General features: G+C 33.0%; 1 protein-coding gene across 2 annotated transcripts in view; it reads right to left on the reverse strand.

Moving 5' to 3' along the window:
- The window catches only part of LOC111087422, a 79,421-nt gene that overhangs the window by 43,938 nt on the left and 12,522 nt on the right, over positions 1-22,961 (reverse strand). Inside the window, exons 2-3 of one of the 2 annotated variants that reach the window (XM_022394014.1) lie at positions 21,924-22,006; positions 13,647-13,801 (exon numbers count right to left, since the gene is read on the reverse strand). In XM_022394014.1, the coding sequence (XP_022249722.1) occupies positions 13,647-13,651 (5 nt within the window). In that variant the 5' untranslated portion in view covers positions 13,652-13,801; positions 21,924-22,006. The remainder of the gene's footprint in view (positions 1-13,646; positions 13,802-21,923; positions 22,007-22,961) is intronic. The other variant, XM_022394011.1, reaches the window with a different exon arrangement.

A 22,961-nucleotide genomic window follows, 5' to 3' on the forward strand; every position in this document is an offset into this window, starting at 1 on the left:
AGGGCCCGAAGAGAGAGAGTCACAAAACAGTTAGTGAATTATTGCTGTTTATCACTCAATATTGTTATTGATATTGAAAGGTATTTTTGGAATTTTATATTTGCTGTATTTATTTGGAATTAGGTTATTTCTTTGTAATTCTTTTTTCTGATCGTTATATGAAATGATATTGAAATTATGAATATTTATGATATATTGCTTATTGATATTGGTGTGAAATTCTGGCCAGTCACTTCTTTACTAACTGTGTTTTGGTAAGCATTGACTTTATTTCTAAGTTTTGTTATTGTTGAACCCTGATTGTAGCAGCATATTCATTTTACACCAATACATTTGCATCTGAACAGGGACCTTTTAATAAAGGTTTAATTGTGATTTTGGATTTTTTGTTTCTCAATTTGGCATTGAGTGATTAATTCAGCAATAATTTAAGTTCAGTTAAATAGAAGTTAACTGTGTTACTATGGAAGTTATTGAGTGTGATGTGGCACTCTTGAAGCAGTCTGTGTCAGTATTTACAGGACAAGTGGAAATGCTAACACGCATGGTGCTTGATCTACTAACGAAAGAACCTAAGACTCCCTCCCCTCAACCTCAACCACAAACGTCGAGAGTCCATTCCACTTACAGACTTGTGGAAAATTCATCAATTTACATTATTGCAGTCAACCCACCGCCATTGAGGAGTTCGATGATAAGTCGGAATTTTATGTCTTGGAGTTTCTTAAAAGTTTAGAAAGACATTTTTATATGTATCAAGTATCTGAGAATAAATGGGTAGAAACTGCGGCTTCTTCTTTGAGGGGAGGGCCACTAGAATGGTGGAAGGCTTTCGGATCAGAAATGGCTTTCGAACACTGGGGAGAATTTAAAGAAACATTGACTAATTAGTACCCAGAGTGTTAGACAATATTAAATTGTTTAAGGAACTCTTTATCAGGAAGTATCATGTTAATGCAGGGGAGTCAATTGAGATATATTTGGAAAACAAAATTAATAAATTATGGAACCTTGAAGCTACAGAAAGAGAAATTGCGAAGTGTATAATATCACAATTGCACATTTCTTTATGAGAATACTTGGGATGCCACTTTGTTATATCCATTGCTATTGTGCTTAAATTTACTAAACAATATTAGCATCGCTAGAACAATAAACAAAAAGCTTTTAATAGTGAAGTGATTAAAACTGAGCACTGTAACAGACCTGTTTGATGCTATACTTGCAATCAAATAGGGTACTTATCTATACATTGCCCCAAGAAAATAAAACATGTAAACAGGAATCAAAGACATGAAGGACAGTAGTCGGGAAACGAGAGCAAGGATCAAAGAAGGAGATTTTGAGTCCCATGAAAGTAAAACCCTCCATTAAGTACTTAACAACAACTAAAACAGATCTGCCACACTTAACCTTAAAAAATAATGGTGTGAAAGTAGTAGGTTGTATAGATACTGATTCGGATTATTTAAAACTAAATGAAGATATAAAGTAACAAATCAAGAGAAATGATGCAACACTTCAACTAAAACTTGTAGTAAAGGTAACACGAGTCTTGTGAATGGAATGACAACCTGTCAATCATTAGGATATTTTGAAACAAAACTATTAGTAACAAGCAGCATTGTGAGCCAAGGTTTTGTTGTCGTCAAAGGTTTGTTTGTATCTTGTCTTATTGGATTAGATTTTATTCAACAAAACGAAGTAACTCTTAACTTCTTCACAAATGTTTTTAAATTAAATGTGCCATCTGTTAGGCATGACTTTGAAACTGAAAAGATACTGATTGAAGAAGTAGAATGTTCACATTTAAAAATTAAAGATTGTGAACAATTAAAGCATCTTGTGTTGAAATATGAAAGAAGAAGACTAATGAATTTAAGTTTTGTGTTGACTACAGGAAGTTAAATCAAGTCTCAGGATCTCACCGCTATCCATTGCCTCATATAAGTGATATTTTGAATGGTTTGTCAGGGGCAACCTGTATCAGTACGTTAGACTTATCCAGTGAATATTGGCAAATACCTGTTAAGATGGAGGAAGGACATAAAACAGCCTTGATAATTGATAACAGACTTTATCGGTTTAAAGTAATGCCTTTTGGTCTTGAACATGCGCCTGTCACCTTCCAAATTATTATTATGTTCCAAGGCTTATATCGATGATACTGTTGTGTTTTCACCCACATTTGAACAACACTTGAAAGACCTTGAATTGGTTTTCTACAAGTTATGTACAACTAATATTAGTGTAAAATTTTCTAAAAGCACATTTTGCCAATGAGAAGTATCACATTTAGGATTTATACTCTCTTCTGAGGGAATACACACAAACGGTGACAAAGTGAAAGCTGTTACAGACTTCCAAACTCCAAGCAAATAGCCTGGCATGGCCAGGTGCTTATGGAGCTCGACTCGCAATCTGAGGGTCGTGGGTTCGAATCCCTGTCCCACCAAACATATTCGCCCTTTCAGTCGTGGGGGCGTTATAATGTGATGATCAATCCCACTATTCGTTGGTAAAAGAGTAGCCCAAGAGTTGGCGGTGGGTGGTGATGATTAGCTACCTTCCCTATAGACTTACACTGCTAAATTAGGGACGGCTAGCGCAGATAACCCTCGTGTAGCTTTGCGCGAAATTCAAAAACAAACAAACCAAGCAACTGCAAAGATTTAAGCACATTCTTGGGTATATGTGCCTGGTACAATCATTTCATTCCAAACTTTGCTACAATTGTTGAACCTATATATCAGTTATGCAGGAAGTGTATTAGGTGAAAATGAACCCCGTAGTTTGAGGATGCGTTCCATAAATTAATGCAGGCTTTATTTGAATCATTTTCTTGCAACTTCCAAGAAAAGGTGAACACTGTAAGTAAATTCAAACATTATGTCTTCAATGATAATGTTCTTTATTACACAAAAGGGTTGCTAGCAATGGTGAGTTCAGACCAGTTATTCTCATAACATTAAGTCTGGTAATTTTACTAGAATTGCATGATTATCCTATGACTGCTCATCTAAGTGTCCGAAAAACAATAGACGAAGTATCCAGACGTGGTTATTGGCCTGGTGTGAGAAAATACATTAAAAATTAAGTGTTGTCATGCCATGTTTGTCAAACCACTAAATTTGATCAGAAGCACCCAATTGTATTTATATAAAGCATTAAATTAATGGAACCTGGTGAGATAATAGAAGTAGACATGATGGGACAGGAAATAGTTACTTGTTGATATTGACAGATTATTTCAGTAAATGGGTTGAATTATATCTTCTCAAACAAATAATCGTGAAGGTGAGTGTCAAAAACTAATTAATGAATACTTGTGTAGATATGATATTCATAAGACTCTTGTATCTGATAATGGCCTACAATTTATGTCTCATTAGATAGATGAAACTTGTAAAACTATGAGAATTAAACACATATATATCACTTCATGTCATCCTCAGTATAACATTACTGAAAGAGTAAATAGAAATGTTGGTAGAATGATATCTGCTTATACTGAAAAAAAATAATCGAACTTGGGATAATCATTTATTCGAATTTTCTCTAGCCCTTAAAACTTCTATTCATGAGTCTACAGGTTTTACGCCATCCAAACTTTACTTGGGATGTGAAATCTTCTCTCCTTGGGACTGACTGACGAAATACCCAAAAGCACCTCAAACTATTAATGAAAAAACAGCAAAATTACAAGATGTATGTATAGAAAGCAAGATCCAACATTGAAAAGGATTAGAAGTGACAACAACAAGCCTACAACTGTAGGAGACGCCTAGACACATTTAAACTAGATGACTTGGTATTGTTAAGGACACATCCTTTGTCTTCTGCAGGAAATCATTTTATTGCAAAATTTGCTCTGAGATGGAATGGACCTTTCGAAAGTACTAAGTGTGTTATTCCATTAATGTATGAATTAAAAGATATTGGATCAGGTGCAGTTATAGGACGATTTCATATTTCTAATATAAAAAGATACATATATTCCCCTAGAGACAATTCTCTCGACAGTGAAGAATATAGTAATCATCCTAGGCATCTGCAGTCAAACGAAAATGTTGACTACAGAAGACTTAATGGTCATTTTCCCACAACAAAAAGGGTTTCTGCTGGTATGCCCACTTCTCATCTAATCATTTATATTTCTAGTGAATATTTGTGCATGATGAAACTGACACTGGCTTCCCAGACAGTGACATACAGATACTATTAATGTAGTAGAAGAGTATGTAAATGTATGATGACATGAAGATGTACTCTCGTGACCTACTCTGTGAATAAATACCCTACCGGAAGCTTCACCAAAAGAGAGGGAGAGGGTTAATGAGACAGTTAATGAATTATTGTTGATTATCACTCGATATCGTTATTCATATTGAAAGGTATCTTTGAAATATTGTGTTTGCTGTATTTTTTGGAAGTAAGTTTTTCTTTCTGGTTCTTTTTCCTAATTCCATTATTTGAAATAATATTGATATTATTAATATTGATTATGTATTGTTTATTATTATTGGTGTGAAGTCCTGGCCAATCACTAGTTTATTAACTGTGTTTTTTTAAGTGTTAAATTTATTTCTAAGTGTTGTTAGTGTTCAATAAATTGTTTTTTATTGCTGAATTCTGATTGTAGTGGGGTGTTCGTTTTAAACTGTTACGGATTTAACTTGTATGACATATTTTTTGCTGTTTCTAGATCAGGATAGTGTTACTATCACACTTAACGTACTGATTATAGTTGTTGCTTCTATATCTAACCATGCTTTTTGCAATTTCTGAAAACGACAGATTTTCCACGATAACATCTCTTAATATCGTGCAATAATTTAACATACAATCTTACTGTTTCACTATCTTGGCTTTATGATTTAAATATGCTATTCCTCCACCCATATGACTATGATTTCTGTTGTCCTTGACAAATTATTTTATTTTACACGTTATTATATAGTTTTCATTTGCATAAGTTTTACAAAAGTGGATGGTGTTACTAGGTGGTTTACATTTCTAAGGTTCTATTGACGGACGGTCTTACTAGATGTGTGTATCTTAAAAAGGTAGATGGTGTTACTATACTTCTGTAGGACAGCATACAAATTTCAACTTGTCTTAATTTTTGTTTATAGTTTTCATTCATATATTACATATGTTACTATAAAAGGATAGTGTTACTAACAAATTGAATGTACTACTGCAAAGCTTTTATCACATCTAATGTATCGTTTTCATAAATATTGAACGAGACAGATGACTGTATTTTTATTATTTAGGACACATTTAACATAATGAGATATTTCCCTCTGACTCATTGGGACCTGTTCAGCCTAAGGCCAATCAGTCTATCTAGCTTCTGACTAACTGATTAAATATAAAGGTCGGAAACAAAGGTTGAACAAAACATTTCGAATACAGAGTATGTTTACATTATGTTGGAAGAGTTTTAACTTAACTTGTTCAAATCTAGATAAATTCAAAATAGTAGAAGTTTCTCAAGTCTATTATTTTATTTTTATAAATCTAACACATTTATTATTTATCTTTACAGAATATACTTTACAACAAAAATGTGAATAAAGTCTTCACAGTTTCAAATGTATGCAATTATTGACAGATCAGAAATTCTATCATACTAGAACAATTAAACTTATTAGGTAATCAGTAACACCAATGAACTTAGTTTATAAGTGATAGTGCACAGTTCTTGTATTTCAAAGTACTTTATAACAAAACCATTTTATATTCACTACTCAATAAGATTAAACATACAGCAATCTGTCAAAAGTTCAAACAGGGTCAGTCTACAAATATAGCTTAAATTATTTTTCACAATGGAAGATAGAGTGACTATGATAAATTCAGTTCTACTTTAAATATTTATGATATCTACTTAGACTTAAAAACCACATCAACTTTACAGACATGTGAAATGTATGAGATTCACGATTTCATTGTATAACAAACTATGTATTGAAATAGTGACAGAGTTAGTTGTTTCAGGGTAGTGTTGATAAGTTCAGGCATATTTTGTACAACAAAGAGTGTAATTTTATGTTAAATATTACCAATCCCTCAATTATATGTTATAATTGTTCATCAATGTTTCAGATTCAGAAAATGTAATTTTTAAAAACCGCCATAGATTTTGAAACAATGTTAAGGTAACATGTATTACATTTTTCAACATAACGTCCTTCAAAGGACGATTGTTTAAAGCGCATGTTTAGCTTTATAAGCTGATGTGTTCCATTAGAGTTCAAAGGATGCATGTAAATAACTCTATGTTTATTCATTACTAGAAAACTATATTCTTACCTCTCTGTAGATATTTTCAGAAATCTTTGTTTAGAGCTTGTTTCCTGCTGATTCAAATTATTTTCATATAGGGTGAAAGCTCAATAAACTCTTATTGTTAAAAGTGATTAGATACCGCTATGTGTAAGTAATATTCTCACTATTTTTCTGCTATATGTTTGTTATCAAATAATTTCTAGAGAAAAATGGTGTGGGCTATTTCAACGTATTGTCGACACATCCCAGCTGATGGCAAGTTGAGATGCAAATTAGTAATATTCAGACTCCTCATGACATTAGAAAAAAATGATCTGAATCATTGATCATTCGGGATCAAAAAAAGATTTTCTGATATTTTAATGGTGAAATATGATATCCAATATAAATGCATACAATCTGGAAATGGAGCAGTGGGCCGAGGGTATGCAAACTCTTTGATTCTTCTTGTTAGTTTTGTTTTCACTACATGACAGAGAACTGATTGTTTCTCAAATAGTGGTCATTCACTGGATCAAAGAAGGATTTTCTGAGATTTTAAAGGTGAAATATGATATCCAATATAAATGCATACAATCTGGAAATGGAGCAGTGGGCCGAGGGTATGCAAACTCTTTGATTCTTCTTGTTAGTTTTGTTTTCACTACATGACAGAGAACTGATTGTTTCTCAAATAGTGGTCATTCACATACATGTGACTAATGAACAAAGGTTAAAGCATGGCTTACAGAGTTTGTCCATTTGGTGCCACTTCTTGGAGAGTTCCTTTGTTATACATATCTAACCAAAAACATCTTAGATACGAAAAAAGGTGTGGCTAAAAAAATGATTCATCATGCGACTTAAATGAATCAAATCAAAGCTTGGTGGCCAAACTGGTAGCTATACTTATAGTATTGATACGAATTTTACAGTAAATATTTCTTCATTAGTTAGCCAAGCCGCATTTTTTGTTCAACTTTGGGCATGACGGTGGATAAAATAAAATACGTTTCACCTCATAGTTTTTCTGCTCTAAATAAGTTGACAAAAGACTAAAAACGGTCTACTTTTACTCTTAGGTGAAGCTGTAGTAAAATGTCAGACCAATAGCTCACATGACTTTTTGCGTAGGCGTGCGTAAAACATTTCTTTAATTTGAGCGGTTTTTGTTGAATAAATTTTAATATGTGGCTTATATTTATACGAAACGAGACTCCTAATTGTAGATTTTAAAGATTTATCAGTGTATCACATTTGAAAAAAATCCATAAAGTTAAGTTGTTTTTCTATCAAATAAAGTTACTTTTGGTGCAAAAAAAAAGAAGAAACTCAATCAAAATTGGATATAATATATACCAGATATTTCTTAATGGATTGCTTTGAAATTTGGTTTGTACAGTAAAAGTACACTAGAGAACATCACATATGTAATAGTTTGGATTACCACAGTCCGAAATACAGAATGTGGAAAATCGCTGAACTATCACTCCTGTTAATAGCACACAGTGTGTCGTGTGACTTGTTCTATGTGTGTACAATTAATGTACAAACACAGACACAGTCATGGGTTATGAGTGTATACTTTGGGGTTAATATTTTCAAAATGCACAATAATGTGATCACCAACTCGATTTTTGTATACTTTTAATATGTAATAAAGTAAGATTATAAGAATACAAAACACAGATAAAGTTTCCGTTGTAATTAGATTTTTGATTTATAATGTCTAGACTGTTATTCTTTTTTCCGCCGAAGTCAGTTTTTTTTAATTAAAAATGCAAATAGGAAAGCAAATGTTCTAAAGATAAAGCTCCCTTCAAACTTCAGTGTGAATGAAATAAAGTATTCCTCCTTCACTTTTGTGTGAATATTCCGCTGAGAACTCACTGTAAAAATATAATAGACTAAGAATTTTTTTAAGTTAAGAGGTTTGTCTGGAACCACAGTAACTATTCGGTTATTACGTGACTTGAGATGCCACACTCTGGTTTAGGATCCGACTGCACTCTTTATATGTGTTAATCTATTGTTGGGATAAGTTGAAAAAGAGGTGGGCAAGCGACTAGCTATGTATATTCTGATTGGTTGGACAGCCTATTGATGTGTGAAACATCTGTCCTATTCATGCTTATCCAACTTTATTCCTTGTCTTCCTTATTAACTACAAGACTGTGTTAATGGCTGAGGGAGTAGCTCGGTGTGTAATTCCTGCCTCGCTCTTTATCTGTCATACTTCTAAACTATCTCTACAGATTACTTTCAAAAACAAAACCAAGTGAAAAACCCAACTTACCAAAAGCTAGATAGTACTTATTTTGCTCTTGTAACAAAAACTTAGAAAATAAGATAATTCATAAAATCATATATTGTATATAGAAAGTATTAACTGAACTGTTAGTGAAAACAAAACAAAAAAGGCATCAGGTTAAGTACATGCATTTTTCAAAGTGCATTAGTTGTTATCTCTTAACTACTGTTTCCATGACAATGCCTTGGCCGCAGTGGGAACGATCGAGCTCGTCTGTCGCCCTCACGTTCTGCTGATATTACTTTTTATAAGCATTCAAAGTTGCGTGTTGTGAAAACACTAAACACTGTTACTTTCACAATCGGCATCAAAACCATTAATATATATTTGGCTAGATAAAGTATGTAACGACGTATAGAAATAAGTACAAGATGGCTCGCATGGTGCGGATGTGATACTTTTGGACCAATAGTGTAAACACAAATAATTACATTATTTCCTCAAAAAACAACAACATAATATTTGTACATGTAATCATATAATGGGAAGTAGACTTCTTCGTGACCAAATGTAATTATATACCCACTTAGTAATTAGCTTTTAATTAAAATACAATGTTATTAGATGATGGTGTTGTTTGTTCGTAGTGTAGTTAGGCACGAAGTTGCATAAGTTTACCTGTGCTGTGCCCACCACGGGTATCGAAACCCTGTTTTTAGTGTTATAAGCCTTCAAACTAACTACTGAGCTTCTGGGGGGTGATGATAGTCTTAAACAATGCTTAATTTCTAGGAAGAAGAAGAAAAAAGATACTGGATCTCTGTTGACGGATGGGGAGGGTTTATGAATTTTGAAAAATATGAATTTAAACCTCATAGAAGCTACAACTTGGAATGATAGTGGACGGGATTAAATTAATTGATTACACCAGCCAATATCAGATTTCAAATTATAGCGTTTTCGCCTTTAGATCAAAAACAGTTCCAAACATTACACATCTCGGTTCCAGATATCAGGCAGAAATTAGGCTCTGGTCTTAAACATTTCCAAGTATTAGTTTAGACAAACAACCACAGAGATAAATTTGAAGTAGTGCCTTAAATGTTGTTATATTGGTATCAAAATTGTAAATTTGAAAACTTTTGCCTGTTTGTTTCTTGTGTCCACCATGGGTATCAAAATCCGGTTTTTAGCATTACAAACCTTTAGGTTTACTGCTGAACCGTTGAGAGACAAATTAAAAACTAATAGTTTACAACTAGTCACGGGGCAAAGAGCTCAAAAAAGAGTTTTTCTGATGTTTTGGCTGAAATCATAAGATTAAATGTTTTGGATCAATTCTGGTTTCATAAAATAGATTTTGTCACCTTGGAATTTGTGTCTGACCATGGGTTACTGTGGCAAAAGACTGTCAATTACAAGTTTTACAAAGATGCAATAACTCAGTAAGAGTTCAGATTTATGTTATTTAGTGTCCGCTATTCTATGGCCGTCCAAGGTCAAAATCACCTATCACCTTTAAGTTCAACCAATATAATTCGCAATTTTCCCAACTTTATGCATGAAAATGTCCGAATTGCGTATATTCACACAGTATTGCAGGTTGTCTGTGCCATGGTGTTATTATAATATCATTTCAATGAAAACAATAGATTATTGCAGTCATCAGTGGGTGGGTGTTTTCATAGAAATGATATCATGAGTTCCGTCATAATGTGAACAAACTGTAAGGATAATGCTGATTTGATGAGTGTTTTGTAAGTTTCTATTGGAGATGCACCAGTCAAAAGTCTGAGGATCATTAATAATTCCAACAATTAATATATATACAGAAAATCGTTAACTCATGGGAGAGTTTATCTTCTTATCAAGCCAAAATTAGGATAATGATAGTTAATATTAGATAACTGGGATTAGCAGCATACAGTTTAATTACCCAACCAAATACATAATTTCAGAAAGAAGAATACGTATTATACTTTAAAGCATAGTGCGTAGAGTAAAATCGGAAAGCGTAAAATGTAAGTCAGATCATGCATATGAATTGTCTCGCAACCGATTACGGTATTTATGTAGTTTGTCAGATATCTCCAACAAAAGATCAAAAACTGCCCACCTTCTCATGAAAACCTACTAAAGTTTATCATAGAAAGAACTTTGTATGGTGACAAAGCTTTCTCAGAAATAGCAAGAAAGCTTTAAAATGCTATTCATAAAATCCAAACATACAACATTTTAATAATGAAATTTGTTTTTTCGTGATAATGAGGGCACAAAACCAAACATCCTGTACAAATGGCTATAGAAAATGGCTGGAAACACTTTGCAGAAGCTATGAAAAAGAAAAATGACACCTCATTAAAAGAGAAATTAAGTTATTCAATAGATGCTACAAAACCAATGGAGTGTCCATACAACATCACAAATATGTTGGGTTGTTAACGTAACAAAAGATATTGATATGTCTGAAAAACAAGCTTCAATAGATGCTACAAAACCAATGGAGTGACCATATGACATCACAGAAATGTTGGGTTGTTAACGTAACAAAAGTTCTTGATATGCCTAAAGACAATGAAAAACAAGTTTCAATAGTGTCTGAAATTCCAATATACATTACAGGGGAAAAATATTCACTGTACCTGAATTACAATACATATAATTAATTATACGAGAGGAAACGGATTGGCCAGAGTGAGTATGACTAAAAATAATTGAAATAATTTATCAAGAACAAAATTGCTGATACTGAATTCCACAAAACCGAACGGATCAGTGAATCCTATTGAATCAGTGTAAAATATATTAGACTCTGCCACTGCCCATGTTGAAGACAATATTACACTGAGGATGACGTTTACATTATCTCCAAAGCGGTGGGCTCTAAAACGAAATTTTTATTACGTGTAGTTCCTGAGTTAATCCATTTTTGTACTATTTTTAGTTGACCGTTGGTTTCCACAATAACAATGACATTGTGCATATTCTGACAATAGGAATGACTCTAAACAGGTTCGAATACATAAAATTCCAAGGCAGTCTCTTTGATGAATAAATGTCGAAGCTGACAAAATCTAAGATTATGTTGCGAAACACATAGATAATGACTGAAATAAAAAGTAAAACTGCGTCAAAATAGTTGGCTTTTAAATTATGCGAGCCATAAACCTAGCACACAGTTACCTGATCTTAGCAACAAGTGGAGATTCGAGGATCTGGACAGGTGTTAGTGAGTGGATGCAGAATGTATGAAAAACGTAAGATATGGTGTGAAATTAAAGAAAAATATATACTTTATCTATTAATGACAAACTAAAGAATGTCTAACCATAGGACTGTTGCTTTGTTTGGTGGAGTCAAATACAATAGAAAAGACTAAAGTAAACTGTTGACCTGTTGTTACTTAAAAGTAGAAAAGACGAACGCACTGTTACCACTTCATGGCCAATAAAAAATAGTTAATTAAGAGGATTCGAAAACATTTCTGCTTCATGTGACAGTTGTAAGCATTATATCTCCCCCCCCCACCACACACACATATGGTAGTGTAGGACACCATACGTCTAACTCATTGTTTGTTTTCAGGTATTTGCTCTAGCAGTCCCTAAATTTGAAGTTATAGGCTGAAATTAACAGCATCCACGCCAAATCTTGGGCTAGTCTTGCCTGACCGAATAATAGGATTTGATAGTCACTCTTATAACCTACCCACGGCTCGAAGGTGCGATTAGTAATTTTCTTATTTTTGTTTTGTTTTAGTTTTGCGGAAATGAAAAATCAACGACTCACAGATCCAAAATTCAGCACGCTAACCGATGTGCCCCTTCTGTCTCATGAGACCGTGGATAATTCCCATGAGTAAAACGTGGTACACGAATTAACACCAAATTAGAACACTAGAAATGTGTTTTTAATACGAAATGTGTTGTATAGGAACGTGAGGTAATTGGAACTTACGTAATCCCCTTGTACAGTTTGTTCAGTCAAAACTAGGCAGGAACTTTATTACAACGAACATTTTTGACTTTCGACTAGATTTCGTTCGGTATCAGAAATCATCAGATTAACTGACCGAGATATAAAATCTCCATCATATGCTCTGTATTAGATGTCATCAGGTTAGCTAGATGGAGAAAAGCTTTAATGATTAGATAACGTCGACTTTGACAACTGCGACACACAGGAAATGGTTGAACAGTTACACCTGGATGGAAAATCCATAAAAGGAACACGTTCTTAAAATACAGTATTGTGCTGACACACCACGTTGTATCAGTTTGAAGCAAACTTATATATATATACAGAAATATATATATATATTAATTCTACAATATGCAAAGGTGGTGAGAAGGGGAAATTCTAAACTCAAGAAATAATACAAACACATCAGCAACACAACACACCTATACACAGAGGGATGCAGTTTGTCAATACTTAACACACCCAAAAGGCACACGACATCGATAAGTCAAACACGTCAGCAACACACACACACACATGGATAACAATCGATTAATATCCTACAAAAATGAAGTTTTTATATCCATAGAGAGTATGCCATAGAGCTATATATCTACATTTCTATGTATATATTACTGTAATTTCATCGGTTATGAAACTTTAACATTTGAAGCTCATGAAAAATGATTATTCAGAGCAATAAGATATTAATATTATGTTTTTTATTTCGTAATACAATCTAATACAAAAATTCTTCGGTAATTATGATGACAGGTTGGGTGTGGACATATAATGAAATAAATAATTTTGCAAAATAATTAATGAACGTGGGTTTAGTAAACCCGAAGGATCCTTCCTGGATACATCTTATAATGAGGATGAGAGAAAATATTCTAAAATTAATGGTCGTGAAATGCGACTGTTCATCAGTTTCTAGACGAACTATATTCTAAACATAGATGTGTTAATGTCAGATTATTATATTTTATACATTATTATCAACGTTATATTTTTCTTCTGTTCCCTGTCAATAAAAACAACCTAGGTGTTAAAAAATGGGTACTGCTAGAAAAGGCAAATAAATGAAATCTACACTTCAGAATGTATTACACTTAAATTAATAATTATCTACAGAAATAAAAAACTAAACCAGACTCACCACATTGTAAACTAAGCAATAAATATATCCCAAGTACATAAATTGTTCTCCGTTTTATCATTTCCATGACTTTATGATCCACTGTAGTCTAGGTTTAACGTCAGAAGCTTACCAATAGGGCTCATCATCTTATTAGCTGTTATATTTTCCATTTTCTGTTCAAAACAAAAGCAGATGTTTGAAATCAAAGCATATAATTCAATGTTTATCATACAGAATGATAATTTAATTTAAATAAACGTATAGTAACAAAGCATGTTCAAATAAAACACCCAGAACTCAATTGAAAATTGTTTAACATTGAAAGATTTTATTAACTAATGTCTACGAGCCACGCTTTAAAGCTATTACGGCATTATGTTTTTATAAAATACATTTTTCAGTTGATTAAATTATCTAATTGACGCCATTACAATGAATTATATTCCATTTTTCATATATATTTTTTTTTATTTTCATTATTTCCTTGATTGATGACTTTGACATCCTGTAAGTTCCCGAAAACGATATATTTAAAACCATTGTGATACTTTAGAAAAAAACATTTCACTCCGAAGAAAATCTCTCTGTACTTTATTAATATATAATTGGTTTAAAACAGGAAACAAGTATTGAGAGTTGAATCTGGCAGATTAAATCTGTACATGTTATCGTGGGTAGCCTAACTTGGTAGAAACCATCGTGGGTAGCCTGTCTTTGTAAATAGCGTCGTCGATTTTCTTACTTTCTGCATGTTGTCGTGAGTATAGTGAATGTGTAATGTCGCTGTGGGTAGTCTAACTTTGTGGATATCGTCGTGTGTGAGTAGCCTAATTTTGTAAATGTCGTCATGAACAGCCTAAGTTTGTTGATCTTGTGAGTATTTTACATGGGTGTCTTAACTTCATAGACGTCGTTGTGTGTAGTTTAACTTTATAAATCTCGTTGATTAACATAACTTCGTAACGCCATTACAAGTACTCTTTATTATGGATAACGTAACTACAGATGTTGCCGTGGGCATTGTAACTCTGAATATATTGTCGTGAGAGGTCACTATGTTCTAGATTTGTAGATGTCAACGTGTTTACTCTTAACGTGTTCGTGGTTAACTTAACTTTGTAAATATCGTTTTTATAAGTATTTTAATGTTGTAGATGTCGTTGTGAGTATCCTAGGTTTATATTGGTAGTTGTTTGTATTCCAGCTCTATTGATATGGTATCCAATTTTATTAGATTTGATTAAAGTATATTAACTTTATCGTTGTTAGCATATCTTTGTAGGTATCATTCTAGGTATTTTAACTTTGCAGATATCGAATTTGGGTGTCGTAGCTCTTTAGATATTGTTGTGGGTATCCTAAATTTGTAGATGTCTTTGTGGTTATCCTAACGTTATAGATACTGTTGTGGGTATTCTAACCTTACAGATATCGTTGCAGGTATCCTAACTTTGTAGATGTCGTTGGGGGTATTCTAACCTTTTAGATATCGTTGTGGGTATTCTAACTTTGTTCATATCGCTCTGGAAATTCTTTTTTCTTTATAAATATTGTTGGTCTGTTCTAATATTGCAGACATAGTTGTAGATATTCCAGCTCTGTATATAATGTCGAGTGGATCCTAGATTTTTAGAAATCGTGATGTGTATTCTAGCTTTATATATGTCGTTGTAGATATCCTAAAGTTTTAGATGTTGTTGGAGTATTCTCACTGTTGAGATATCATTTTGGGTAATCTTGTTTTTTCATATCGTTCTGGAAATCCTATCTGTGTAAATTTTTTGGGATATCTTAACATTGTAGACGTAGTTGTAGGTATCCTATGCTTGTGGATACCTAAGTGAGTACCCTAATTTTGTGGATATCTAAGAGGATATCCTAATTTTGTAGATATCGTTCTAGGTATCCTAATTTGGTAGATATCATTGTAGGTGTTCCACGTTTGTAGATATCTTTGTAAGTATCCTAGCGCTGTAGATGCCATTGTGGGTAGTCTAACAACGTTTTTAGATGTCGTTGTAGCAATTTTAACTTTTAAGGTATCATTGTGGTTATTCTAACTTTATGGACATCGCTGTATCATACCTTTGAAGACGTCATTGTAGGTATTATAAGTTGAAGATACCGTAGTTTGTTTATATCCTAACTTTATATATGTTTGTGTACCTATCATAACATTATTTTAGGTAGGTTAATTGTGTAGATATCAATGTTGGTGTCTTAGGTATCGTTGTTATTTGGGCATCCTAATTTTATAGATTATTCTAAAATTGTAAATATCGTTATGGGAATTCTAACGTTGAAGATACTATTGGTAGTATTATATCTTTAAGGTGTGTTTGTGGTATCTTCATTTTGTAGATGTCAGTGTGGGTATCATAATATGATCTTAGTTAGTTTAATTTTGTAGATATCGTTGTAGGTACTTTAACTGTGTAGATATCGTTGTGAATGTTTGAATTATGTAGGTATCGTTGGAATTAGCTTAATTGTGTATATATCATTGTGAATATCATACTTTTATATATATATTTTGCGGGTATAACTTTCCTTATATAATTGTGGATATCCTAACTATATATATATATATATATTTGGGTGTATCCTAATATTTTTGTGTTTAGTTTTCTTTGCAGATATCATCGTTGATATTCTATCTTTGTAGATATCATTGTGCGAATCCTAACTCAGAAGGTATTGTATGTATTCTAACTTTCTTGATTCTCTAGTGGGTATCTTAAAGTTGCAGATATCTATGTGGGTATTTTAAGCTTGTAGATGTCACTGTGAGATTCCTGTCTCTGCTTGATGTGCTTATAAGTATCCTAACTTTGTAGATGTCCTTACGGGTACCCTAACATTATCGTAGTAGTTTAATTTTGTAGATATTCTTATGAGTATTCTAACTTTGTTGATATAGCTATGGTATCCTAACTTTCTAGAGGTCCTCGAAGTAAGGTATATGGATGGGGTATCCAATCTTTCTAGATTTGATTAAAGTATATTAACTTTATCATTTTTAGCATATCTTTGTAGGTATCGCTATAGGTATTCTAACTTTTCAGATATAGAATTTGGGTACTGTAACTCTGTAGGTATCGTTGTGGTTATTCTAAACTTTATAGATACCGTTGTGGTATTTTCACTTTTTGGATATCTTTCTGCGTATTCTAACATTGTTCATATGGTTCATATGGAATTATATCTGTTTAGATTTTGTTGGGGTATCCTAGCACTGTAGATGTAGCTGTATTTTTACTCGGTAGATAAGATGGTGAGTACCCCAATTTTGTGTATATTGTTATGGGTATTATAGCTGTGTACACGTCGTTGTGGATATCATAACTTTGTACATGTTGCTGTGGGTATACTAACTTTGCACTTGTCGTTATGGTATTCTAACTTGATATAGATATCTTTGTGGGTATTCTAACTAAGTAGTAATCGAAGTGGGTATTTTGAGTTTGTAGATATCATTGTGAGATTTCTATCTCTGCTACATGCGTTTTAAATATTTTAACTTTGTATATGTAGTTGTGGGAATCTTATTGTTGTATATATTGTTTTGGATATCTAAAAATTGTAGAAGTAGTTATGGTATGTATGGTAACAGTATATACAGTTGTGGGTATACTAAATTTATAGATATCGTTGTGAGTATTCTAACATTGTACATTTGAACAGTTCTATACAACCAATATTTAATTAAAATGTACCTTTTCTTCTCTCCTATTCTTGTGTAAAAATTCACGTTTTTCAAATAAATGTATGAGTTTATTTCAAAACTTAGGTTCTAAATAATATTCTTATTTTAAGACATATGTATTTCTTTTCCACAAAACAATTTGTTTAATTAAACTGTTGTAAAGCGCCTTAGGCATAACAAGATTTAAAAGATTTATATATTTTATCTTATATTGAAGTAATTGAGTTGTTTTAGTCTTTATGAAAACTTGAAAGTCTCTATTGTTTTATATTTCAATGAAATATGTGAATTGTGATTTTCAATTCATACATTTAACCTCTCTCTCTCTCTCTCTCTCTCTTTTGGCTCGGCATGGCCAGGTGGTTAGAGCGCTCGACTCGCAATCCCAGTCACACCAAACATGCTTGCCCTTTCAGCCGTGGGGGCGTTATAATATGATGATCAATCCCACTATTCGTTGGTAAAAGAGTAGCCCAAGAGTTGGCGGAAGGTGGCGCTGACTAGCTGCCTTCCCTCTAGTCTTACACTGCTAAATTAGTGACGCTAGCGCAGATAGCCCTCGTTTAGCTTTGCGCGAAATTCATAACAAAACAAACCCTGTACTTTACGGATAGCAGCAGCAGTAATACTTGGAGATTGAGAAATGCACAAAGTTAATTATTATACTTAAAATGTCTGTTTTGAATCTGTTCGTTGATAAAAAGGCAGATGTCCTTGTGTCAGAGTTATGGATTTTCTAGCCCGGTTGGATCCGTTGTGATACCACAAAATATTCCACCATCCCTCACTTTAAACCATGAGTGCTTATAATAAGGATAGTTGATCCCTGGGCGTGGGTGGTGAGCGATAGAGTGCTGCTGACTGATTACCTTTTACTCTGGTCGGCTCCTCAAAATTACGGACGGCAGCAGATAGACTTTGTAACTTTGCCATAAAGACAAATGCCTTGCTTAAGTTGACTTGTATCCTTAGGTTGAAAGGTCACAGTTATTTATTAATATCATGACACGTTAAAGCCTTAAAACAATTTCTCTACTATGTTATAGATGGTTAGATGGAAGAGTTCAATGATATCGAAAAGATATTAGGTAATTGAAGTAATTTCCGGGTCGGTTAAGACATTAGATATAAGTTTAATTGAAGGAAATCAATGGTGCATAACATAGAATTCGATGGATCTAAAAAACAAATTAGTGTAGAAACAGCTCTTTTCCATATTCTCAAGTACGTCTCAGAACAACTCAATGAATAAAGAAGTTTTTGGGTCAGGTATTTTGCCAGTTTGCACAAAGTTGAACTAAAATAAAGCTTACGGAATATTCCTTAGTTAGGCTTTGGGTTAATGGGTTTCGGATATTTGCCCAAAGTTATACGAGAACTCTCCGTGAAAATTTTCCTTAATTTCGAGCTGCTAAATTAGAGGGAAGGCAGCTAGTCAACAGCAACCACCGCCAACTCTTGGACTACTGTAGCAAATAATAGGCTTTGATCATAACTCTTTTATTAACCACTAGGCAACGCCCCAGGGTAACAGTTATGATATGTTTGTGTTCTCTTCTATAATGCTACTTACTTATAATTAAACGTTTACTTTTGTATTGGGTACATCGCTCATTGCTAGTTTCATATGGTTTTACAAACATCAATACAATAAACAAATCATGGATGTCATCTGTATATGAGGCACGTGCATGAAGGTATGATGTAGACGTGTATGCTATTAACATCTATATTATGGATGTTACCTTTACACGTTTTGGGTTCTCTAAGTCAAACATATTCCTTACTGTACAGTATCATCATCCGTATATTTTTAGCCGATTGATTGCTCGTTGGTAGAAAAGGTTATTTGAAAGTTGTTGAGTATGACATATAAAGTAACACGCTCTGATGTGAAAAAATGGCGTTCTACTGAAAATAGTTCTTAAATATATAATTATAAACATGTATCGTATATAATTATACTTAAAAGAAGAATCAATCAGTAATGAAATTAATGTGCATGTTTTTAAAATAGTTCGATATTAGGTTGTTCACTTTACATTTCTTCTAAAGTCTGGCACTACAGATCCTCCTCATGGCTCAGAAGTAAGCTTGAGAGGTTATAACCCTTAAATTCGGGGTTCGTTCCCTGCAACGAGCATGACGCAGACGACCATCTGTGCAGTTTTGCGCTTAAAAACAAGCAAATAGTTCGATATCACAATTAATATTATTGAAAGCTGTATGCTTACTTCGGTGTTGTTATACTTACAAGTACAAAGTAGTATTTGACAAGAACATTTTATATTTAGGATTCTTTATTTTACTATACAAAATCGTTTGGTTTACCTTTGATAATGTAAAGGTCACGTTATTTAATGACTTTATGTATCGAAAATACTTTTATAAATGTTATATGGAATTTTTTTTTATTTTAAATCCAGAGTTCGATCCCTGCGGCGGGTACAGCGGAGATAGCATTGCCTTTAACTCGTTTATTGCTACGTGTGTTTATTTTTGAATACACAACTGAAAAAAGATGTTTTAATATCTCTTTACTTACCTTAAACTGGAAACTGGTAAACTTTGATGGTACAAAATCCCGCCCTCCAGTAGCACAGTCCGCGGACTTACAACGCTAGAAACCAGGTTTCGATACCCGTGGTGGGCAGAGCACAGATAGCCCATTGTTTAACTTTAAACAAACGTACAAAATCCCAATTTCCATGACAGTACTTTAGAAGCGAACGTTCATGTGCTTAAAGCAGTGCAAGTAAAACAAACTAACCAATCTAGCCATTTATTAAAAACTCAGTAAAATAACACAATATAAATACTTTAAAAACTGTATGAAAACTAAGTAAGATAACTTAAAAATGACACAATATAAATACTTTAAAAACTTTATTGTAGGCACCAGGCCGTGCCTGAGTTTTAGGTAAAGCCTGGTGCTATCAATAAGTTTTTAAAGCATTTATATTGTGTTATTTTTAACGTTATGTTACTGAGTTTTTAATAAGTACTTTACACAAGGCCAATTTCCAATTGAGCCATCCTGACCAAAGGAAGTATGGCAGAAAACTAATGAGAAAAGAAGCCATGAACAATATGATACGCAAGAAGTTAAAAACAATTAGCTCATTAAAAATTCAAAACGTTATGAATAATACATTGGTTTTGCAAAAATAGTCACACATTGCGGTCAGTACATGTGTCTTTTTAAATAAAAGTTAGCTATTTCTGATGATTTACTGTTCAAATTATACTTGTTACAATAACATTTTATGCAACTAACTTTTTCATTTGTATCCTGACATCAGTAAAATATGGAACACGGGAGGAATGTGTTTGTAAGTGGTACAGATATCTAAGATTTTTGGGGGTTATTGTCGTTAAATAAGGATCGTTGAATAAGTTCTTAATTGCTTAATCACTTCAGTGGGCTCGAGCCAGTGGCTTGAAATTGGTACTTTCTCAACGTTTCCAAACTTCAGTTCAATAAACTATAACATAGTAGTAAAAAGCAATATAACTGCTTCTAAAACATATTTTTACTGACATGCAAAATGGAACTCTGGAATTCTACTCTTTAGAATAAAAGAGGAACACTGAAGGAAAGCAACAGAAATTAATAGATCTTATTGAGATAAAAAATTAAAACAACAACCTTCAGTTTCAGGAAATACTATAGAAAAGAGACTGAACAGATATGAAATAGAAAACAACAAAAACCAACTTATAATCGAATAAAGTATAGACAAAAGAACCAAGGGGCAGGGGGCGTACACTACATGTCCGTGTTTTCCTGTACATATTTTAGAAATTGCTGCATTTGAAGTCTATAAATGCCACACTTTTTGAGGGTCATACTCCTCTGATCCACATCGAATTACCATGTTCAGGTCTTATATGTATCTTATCCCCACCGTTAATGCCACACTTTTTGAGGGTCATACTCCTCTGATCCACATCGAATTACCATGTTCAGGTCTTGTATGTATTTTATCCCCACCCTTCATATATATACATACACCAGATAATGTTTGCTTCGTTTGCCTATGAAAACGGTCGTACTATATTAAAAAACGCTGTAGACAATATAAGATCATGATAGAGTTTTAAAAGCCTTATCAACCATGAAATTGTATTGAATAAATAATATCTATAAATATTCAGTGAAATGGAAAAAATGTGTTCTTCTTGAATGCAGTTTAGCGCCGAGAAACATGTTTTAAAGAAACAACAAGAATATTATAGAATGATTCAAGAACATAGAAGGCATATATAATCCTTTAGTATTGATAATTCAACATCTCCATTACATGCCAGATAAGCAAAACTAATAAGCACTAGAAAGAGGCTAGAACCGTAAGCACAGATTTACACACAAGAAGTAACGAAACATAGAATGACTTTGCTGAGATAACAGCAAAAACACATTAAACAGCTCCTGATCCTAAAATATAGGGTTTCGAATTATAGGTCCCATGTATTTTTAAGGCTGAACCATAACATTCTAACATATATATATATATTTAAGTCATTATTTGATATAAGTCCGTGTGTGTATGTCCACTTATAACTGTGTCAACAAATCTCGCATATACCTTTAAGGTCTCCTGAGGAGTGACATAGGATGGTCGGCGATCGGATCGGAACACTTCCCATATCATTCTTACGGGGGCTTCCCCTTGAGTTGAACATATAAGTTAGGTAGTATATATTGTTACGTATTACAATTTCGAATGGTCTGAAACTGAGCTAAATGATAATTTAAATTTGGTAGTTAAATAAATGCCGATATCTATCCAATTTATGATATTTGCCAAAAAGATTGATACACACAGTTTTCTATTTATTTAAATACAAATATATTTTAATATACAAACGATAATACAACTTACAATAACAGTTATTACAAATAGTTATTACAAACAATAATTTATATACAAAAAGTTTTACAATCTTACAAACAATATAAAGTCTCCATTCTAGTCTGAAACTTCCTTGATGTCTTATCGAGGGTTCACGATGAACAAGTTAATTTCGAGCTGACGTAAATACAATTCACTTAACAGGAAGCTAGCTAGTCCTGTAACTCTCGCTGATTACACGCCGATTACAGGTCGAGTTTCCACCAATGACGTTAGGTAATGTTTCCGTAAAAGTATTAATGCGGGTTGTGAATCCAATGAAGTTAAATGGTTTGTAATCCTCGAAATTTACTAACGTTCCTGGTCAAATATCTGAAGTTTCCCGATTAATAAGCGTTAATCACAGTTATAGCTTACGAAGTTTGTAGCACACCAATTACAGCAACCCAATAATAGATACTGTTTTTTGATTTGCTGTGTTGGTTATATTTATAGGCGTGTGGAGAGTTTCTCGAAAATTCAGATTACATTACAATACAAAGCTACATTAGCGTTTACGTACACACACATATATTGTTGATTCTTACATTCGAGAATCTTCTACAACGTTAAAGAATAGGCGGGAGTTTCGCAATACATATTTAACAATATAATTTATGTACATTTCTAAAGATAAATTAAATTTAAACAAACATCGATATTAAAATAAATAGAAAATAATAAATCCGTCACAATATTTACATATATAGATATAAACAGCAACACAAACGT

The sequence above is a fragment of the Limulus polyphemus genome, unplaced genomic scaffold (genome assembly GCF_000517525.1).
Source record: "Limulus polyphemus unplaced genomic scaffold, Limulus_polyphemus-2.1.2 Scaffold69, whole genome shotgun sequence".
NCBI classification, from domain to species: Eukaryota; Metazoa; Arthropoda; class Merostomata; order Xiphosura; family Limulidae; genus Limulus; species Limulus polyphemus.